The sequence below is a fragment of the Elephantulus edwardii genome, unplaced genomic scaffold (genome assembly GCF_000299155.1).
Source record: "Elephantulus edwardii isolate Elephantulus edwardi_28Jun2011 unplaced genomic scaffold, EleEdw1.0 scaffold00056, whole genome shotgun sequence".
Classification (NCBI taxonomy): domain Eukaryota; kingdom Metazoa; phylum Chordata; class Mammalia; order Macroscelidea; family Macroscelididae; genus Elephantulus; species Elephantulus edwardii.
The window spans coordinates 18,644,182-18,651,726 of NW_006399806.1; the positions used below are offsets into that span (position 1 = coordinate 18,644,182).

Genomic DNA, 7,545 nt, shown 5'->3' on the forward strand with positions numbered 1-7,545 from the left:
CTAAGCGGCAGTGAGTTTAGTTAGGAATCGGCAAGTCAGTGTTCTTAGGAACCTTAAGTACAGTCAGAAGAAGCAACGAATGGGTCCATTTGCTAATTTAATGAAACAAACTGGCTCCTGCCAAGTCGGTTCCGACTCACCATCCTCCCATCACACGGGAGGAGGTTGTCCACCTCTATTTCTCCCGAGGAGCAGTTGGTCGATTCAAAAGGCCAGAAGCCGGCGGCTTTAGTGTTGGCAGTGCAACTAGCTAATGACATTTGGTTACTTCAATCCATAAATTCTATCCGTGAAAGATGACTGTTGCCTTGGAAACTTGAATCAGCTAAAGGGTGTTGGAAAAGGTTTCTCATGGCTGTGGTTAAAATGTAGCACACTTTAACAGTTTAACTGTCTCCAGTTATAGATAAGATGCTCACCTTATTGATAGAGTAAGACTGAGCTAATAGTTTCAAGCTGCTTAATTCTTATCCAATGAGGAATACATTCTACAGATAACCAAAATAAAAGGCAAAGAAAAGTGGAACACAAACTCAGATCCTCTTTGTTGAATATATTACTCTTCTAAGAGCTACCTGAGGAGCCACGTTCCTTGTGCACACAAAGCTTTATAATTTGTTAAGAAGAGTTGCATAAGATTATCGAAGCAAGTTAATGGGAAATGAATGATTTGGGAAATTATCTCAAAAGAATGTAAATTGACTACTGATATCTTGTGAAATGATATTGGGAATATCTTGATTAATTTTTTTTCCTTCTTCTTGTAAGATGACAACAGCAGCCAGACCAACTTTTGAGCCTGCAAGAGGTGGAAGAGGAAAAGGAGAAGGTGATTTGAGCCAGCTTTCTAAGCAGTATTCAAGCAGAGACCTACCCTCTCATACAAAGATAAAATACAGGTAAAAAATGCTTGTGTTGTTTTTCTTGTACCAAAATCCATTAAATGGTGTAATTATGAGATAATGGCATTATTTGAGTTCTGTCATAGAGTCAAAAAACCTGATGGAGTGTCACCGTTCATTGGAATTGTTTCCAACCAGTGGGGTTTTTTTGGTTGTTATTTTGTTTTGTTTTATGGTCCAGAGATTAATAGTTCTAGTGTAACCAAAAGGTTAGTAGTTCATTTCATCATTTACTCCATGGGAAAAATATGTAACAGTTTGTTTCCACAAAGGTTTACAACCTTGTGAATGCTTTCAGGTAGTTCTCCAATAGGATGAGCCAGAATCAGCATAAAGGCAGCATTAAGATTCTTTTTTGCTTTCGTTTAATGCCACATTGGTTAAGAATTTGGCTACTAACTGAGGGACTGATGGTTTGAACTAACCCAGTAGCTCCAAGGAATAAAGATCTAATAATTTGCTCCCATAAAGATTATAGCCTGCAAAGCCAGGTAGGGTTTCTGTCAACTAAGAGTGCTTTCTGCAAGGAAAAAAATGAACTCGGTACCCAGCAGCAGTTGTAGAGTAAGCTTGGTACTAAGGATGTTAAAACTGTTGTTAAAAACTATTGACATATGTGCCAGTGGGAATTTTCAGATGTGGCAATAATTAATACAGTATCTTATTATGTTGTTGTTACATACTTTTGAGTTGAAACCAACTGGTAGCAGGCTTTCCAGTATGTTTTCCCTTAGAGCAGCTGGTGGAGTCAAACCATGTGCCTTTGGGTTGACAGTGCAACTCCTTACCATTAGGCAGAAGAGCTCCCTCATACACCATTGTTGTTGATTGCCGTCAAGTTGAGCACAACTCATAGTGACCCTATGAAAAAAGACCTGAAGCTTTTCTGTAACTATTGTCATTTATCAAAGTTCATAGAGTTTCCAGAGGCATGTTTAGGATGTGCATGCTGGTTGTGGAGTTAAAAGTATTGCTGTATTTTGTAACCCTTTAAAAAAAAAATAAAGAATAACTTACGCTTTTTATACTGGTTGAGATCTGTTGTTGTAACCCTCACTTGAATAAAATCCTTAAAAAAGATTGATCTATCCTTGTAGGAAAATATATATATTGTTGTTGTTGTTGTGTCGTCGAGTCGCTTGCGACTCAGCTACCCTATGTACAACAGCCCTAAACTCTCCTCTGCCCTGTGCCAATAGCCTTGTATCCAACACACCTATCCTGATTACCCCAGTCACTGAATCAGTCCACCTCATAGAGGGCCTTCCTCTCCTGTGCTGTCCCTCCACCCTCCCAAGCATGATGTCCCTCTCTGAGGACCGGTCCCTCCTTACAACATGTCCACATTATGTTAGACGGAGCCTTAGAATCCTTGCCTCCAAGGAGCAACCCGGTTTAACCCTCTCCAGGATGAATCTGTTTGTTTTCCTAGCATTCCATGGTACCCGCAACACTCTTCTCCAGCACCACAGCTCAAAGGCATCAATTCTCCTTCTATCCTCCCTAGTCATTGTCCAACTCTCTGATGCATCACGAGTGATTGCAGAGACCATGGCCTGTATCAGACACACCTTAGTCTCCAGAGAGACATCATTTCTCTTCAGAACTTTGGAAAGGTCCCTAACAGCAGACTTTCCCATCACAATACATCTTTTAATTTCCTGGCTGGGGGTGCCAAGAGTGTTGACTGTGGAGCCAAGCAAACTAAAGCTGTGAACAACCTCAATCTCTTCACCATCCATCCTGATGCTGCCAATGGGTCCAGTGGTGAGAATCTTAGTCTCCTTGACATTGAGCCTCAATCCATATTGGATGCTGCAGTCCTTGACCCTCTACAGCAAGCGCTTCAGGTCCTCAGTTTCAGCAGGCAGGGTTGTGCCGTCTGCATAATGCAGATTATTGTTAGATCTTCCACCAATCCTGACCCCACATTTCTCCTCATAGAGCCCAGCCTCCTGGATAATGTGTGCTGCATACACGTTGAAAAGGTATGGAGACAGGACACATCCCTGGTGTATACCCTTCCCAATTTTGAACCATGAATTACTGAACTCATTGCCCTTGAGTTAGAACCCACTCATAACTGACTTTCCAATGAGTTTTCAGAGGCTATGAATCCTATGAGAAGTTATTGCTTACCATTTTCCTGAAGAATAGCTGGTGTATTCAAAGTCCTCCCCTTTGTTTTGGCAGCACAAGTTCCTATCCACTAGGCAAGCAGAGCTTCCTGTGTATTGCCTTGAACTCTCTCACATATTGGAAACATCACAAGAATTTCTCTTAGTAGTGTTAAGATTGCATTACTAATCTTGTCTAGTTTGTTCTCTTTTACCCTTGAGGGACTGGAAACAAATGAAGCTATTTATGAATTATCTTTCATTTCCATAACTATAATTTTCGTAACAATTTGCTCTTGTTTTTTTCAACTTTAGACAAACAACCCAGGATGCCCCTGAAGAAGTTCGCAATCGGGACTTCAGAAGAGAGTTGGAAGAGAGAGAAAGAGCTGCTGCAAGAGAAAAAAATAGAGATCGTCCCACACGAGGTACCAATGCTGTCCCAGACATTTGTGTCTCAAAGGGACACAATACTGGTGTGAGCTATAGTAATAGTTCCTTAAATGAATGGATTAGCTTGGAAATGATATCTGAGGTTTATTCTACTTCCATTTTATTTCAGTTAGAAGAAACAAAACTATCTAGGCGTACTTAGCAATCATTCCTGTTCATAAGATCCAAGATTTATGCTGCTTATTATAGTGAGGCTTTTTAAGGCCTCGTGATTTCTGTTTTTAAGGTCTTCCCATTTCTATTACTGACAAGGAGCCCATATGCTGACTATTTAGTACTCGACTCCACCCAGAGGCTATGTAGGAGAAAAGACCTAGCAGTCTGCTCTCATAAGTATTACAATACAAATAAACAGTAAGAATTCTAGATTTCTGTGTGAAACCTGGAAAATCCTCTGGGGCACTTTTGTTTGGTTAAATGAGATCACTGTGATTTGAAATCACTAACATAGCATCATAAACAATCTGAGGCATCTGGATGCATCAGTTGTACTATATATAAATGGCCTTTTATTTTTTTAAGCAACATTGCCAGTTACATATTAAAATCAATATTTTTGTTAATTTATTCAACAAATAATGACCACAAGCTAGGCACTGTGTTATAGGTTGATTTAAGCTACCAGCCCAACACGGAGCAGAGTGGTCTTCTACTCTGGAAGAAAGGCTGCTTCTGTTAGATTGACAGCCTCAGAAGCCTGGTGTGGGTCCCTGTGATGATGGGGGGTCACCGGGAGTCACATCGAATCAGCAGTACTGGGAACTGGTATCTGCTGATTTATAATCTGAGCCCTCTGTGCCCATGAGTCTGTAAAGCAGTATAAGAATTGGCAGTATTTGTTTCAGTAGACTTAAGTCCTATTTATTTTATCCCTAGAACATACAACTTCTTCAGTGTCAAAGAAGCCTAGGCTAGACCAGATTCCTGCTGCTAACCTTGACGCAGATGATCCTTTAACAGACGTATGTTTATTTTTTTCCCCATTTTCTCTAGTAATATGTTTACTGAAATAGTTGGGTGGGGTTTTTTCTTTTTAACATTAAGTAACCTATGTTTATATGTTCTTAATTAATTGTAGATCTAACTTCACTGCTAACCTTAAAAATTTATTTTAAATTGATTATTATTTTGTGAATAAAGGGAAGCGTGTGCTTCCCAGAAAAAAGTGGCTCCCTATAATAGGAAACCTCGAAATTGGAACTATCATCTTCATGCTGGACTTTTATAACTAGCATTTTTAGATTTGTGTCCAAGATGGGCTCTTCACATTAAATGTGTGATAAGCGATACCCACTTGCCTACATTAAATGTGTTAGGAACTCCCTCCGTGCTTAGTTAGGGAATGAAGTGGTATAACACAAAGGTTTTTAGGATTAGCCCTTATTAAGCCGACATTAAAATTCCAGGATGAATCCACAGTTTATAATTAGATTGCAGTTTTCTATTGTGGGATAATCTGAATGACCCTTTATAGGTAGCTTCTCATTAAGCACATATATTAGCAGTTAAATCTAGTTGACTGAGGCCAGTTACTAACAGTCATTGGAATGCAGAGAATTCTCCTTGTTACTCATTTGAAATTATCGTCAACTAAGCAACTTTTTAATTCTGTTTTTGAATATTTAAGGTTGCTAACTTAATGATTTTGTCTTCTTAGGATTATCTCAGTCGTTTCGAATGACATACTACATGCATTATGTATAACACTTTGATATAAAGTGTTCTATTTTCAGTTACAAAACTATTTTGATATGTAAATTTCCATATGACCATGTAAATGATAACGGTATTTTGTTTTACTGTGTATTGTCCAGCTCTCTCAACACACCAACTGTTCACATTTATTGACTATTCTTGGGCTAGGTAGTGGGGCTTTATTTATATTTTGTTTGTAGTCATAGTATCTTCCTCTTCAGTACTGTCTATCATAACCCCCCAAATCCGTAAAACAATAAATAATACACATTTTTCTTTAATCTTCTGAGCCATTGTACCATTGCCATGTTTTAGGAGGAGGATGAAGATGAAGATTATGAAGAGGAGAGTGATGATGATGACACTGCAGCTCTTCTTGCGGAACTAGAAAAAATTAAAAAAGAAAGAGCTGAAGAGCAAGCCAGGAAGGTAAAAATTCAAGTGTTAAATATTTATATCATCTCATTTTGAGATAAACTTTAGAGTGATGGAGTCAGACTGGAAGAAGAAAAATATTTTCAAGTACATTTCTCATCCAAAATTAATGTTAAAAAACTACCTCATGGCAACTCATTGAAGCAGAGTCTGGCCAAGGTGGAGAATGCGTGCTGTGCCCTGAAAGTCAGGGGCTCAGAGATTCCCAAACATATGCTGGCAGATGTGTTTTCAGTCAAAACGGAAATGATTGATCAAGAAGAGGGCATCTCACAGAACTGCCTTGAAAATTCCTGAGAAAGACCAATTTGTAGACTGTTATTTTATATTTTATTTTACTTTATTGTGGCTTCCACGTAGAACTGTTTTCAGTTGTACTTACTTTAAATTGTATACAAACTATACATAACATTACCCAGATGACAAATTTCAGGTATCTTATTAATAAACATTTGCATAGAAATGTTGCATCTATGCCTTTGAAATTTTGCAGGTTATCCTTCATCATTTGTTTTTTTAACGTGCTTCAGAATGCACTTTCTGCCATAGCTGTGTTGATTGACTTTGTGAGAATTTCATGAAAGCCATTTATAACTTATAAAGTGGTGGTTTTGCTGCCAGTAGAAAGGTTTCTTAGATAAAATCTTTTCTTCAACTTCCTGTTTAAAGTTTTTTGGTGTTACTGGACTTCCAAAACAGGTTTATTTCATGGAAACTTAAAGATCAGTGAGGTGGTATCAAGTTTTATTAGGTATTGTAGTGAGAATGGATAATGTTTTCTGTTCCATTTGTCTGTGTACCTGTCAGTGTACCAGTATGATGTTTAATCACAATGGTTGTATTCCTTCTTCAGTAGTGTTTTCTTATCCGAGGTCTCTTTGCTTTCCATATAAAGTTGATAAATTACTTTTTCCATCTCTTCAAGAATGATAGCATCTGAGTTGGCCCATTATTTTCTTTTTATATTTGAGAATTTTCTGATCTATATCTTTAGAAAAAGAAGTAAAACAAAGATCTTAATTTGATGCTTAATCTCCTAACTTTGACAGGAACAAGAACAAAAAGCTGAAGAAGAAAGAATCCGCATGGAAAACATTTTGAGTGGAAACCCACTTCTTAATCTCACTGGTCCATCCCAGCCTCAGGCTAACTTTAAAGTAAAAAGAAGGTAAATAGAGTAATGAAGTGGATATACTTACACAGATTTTAGTTGGACTGAAAGCTATTCTGTAGTTGCCAAAACTTCATTTTCTACTGGTCATCTTCTCTGTCACATTTTAACATTAGGGAAAGAGGAAAATAAATTTTCAAGAAAATTCTGAATTATTTCAAGAAACACTTAAAATAATCAGCAATGTGCCCGGTGTTTTTCAAAGCATTAGAAACAGTGGAATAAACTGAGTCTACACCCTATAAAACTTTACATTTTAGGTGTATGTGTAAGGGGTTCCCAAGACCACCCTCCCATCTGAAGATTTCCTGGAAGGACTCAAGGGACTAAGCATCTAGCTATGCCCCTGGCTGACACAGTGATGAAGTGAGGATGCATCGGATTCAGGGGATTCTTTCTTCCCAATCACAAGTATTAGACAAGCATCCTATTAAAACACATGTTTTTTAAAGGAAATTTTTAGATTTCCCATTTTTTACTACCTAAAATTTCAATTAGGAGACAAAATCAAGTATATTTCTAGAATATAATGGAAAACAGTATAATGAAAGTACTTCTACATTATGCTTATTCTTTATTATAATCTTCTTGTTCTGGAACCTAATGCTTTTGTTCCCTTTTTTTTTTCAGATGGGATGATGACGTTGTCTTCAAGAATTGTGCAAAAGGTGTAGATGATCAGAAGAAAGACAAAAGATTTGTAAATGATACACTGCGATCTGAATTTCACAAAAAGTTCATGGAGAAATATATTAAGTAGTACAGTTTTATG

The 7,545-nt window shown here is 37.7% G+C and overlaps 1 protein-coding gene across 1 annotated transcript; it reads left to right on the forward strand.

Moving 5' to 3' along the window:
- The first annotated feature begins 765 nt into the window (after window positions 1-765).
- LOC102851942 (spliceosome-associated protein CWC15 homolog) lies at window positions 766-7,545 on the forward strand. Its single transcript, XM_006887339.1, has 6 exons — window positions 766-899; window positions 3,335-3,447; window positions 4,349-4,434; window positions 5,489-5,596; window positions 6,652-6,770; window positions 7,404-7,545. The coding sequence occupies exons 1-6, from the start codon at window positions 769-771 to the stop codon at window positions 7,531-7,533; spliced, it is 687 nt and encodes a 228-aa protein (XP_006887401.1). The 5' UTR covers window positions 766-768; the 3' UTR covers window positions 7,534-7,545.

What these genes read in the sequence shown, in the direction of transcription:
- LOC102851942 (XM_006887339.1), top strand. Translation starts at nt 769, where the DNA reads ATGACAACAGCAGCCAGACCAACTTTTGAGCCTGCAAGAGGTGGAAGA. An exon ending in CATACAAAGATAAAATACAG is followed by an intron (nt 900 to 3,334) that starts GTAAAAAATGCT and finishes TTTCAACTTTAG; the next exon opens with ACAAACAACCCAGGATGCCC. An exon ending in TAGAGATCGTCCCACACGAG is followed by an intron (nt 3,448 to 4,348) that starts GTACCAATGCTG and finishes TTTTATCCCTAG; the next exon opens with AACATACAACTTCTTCAGTG.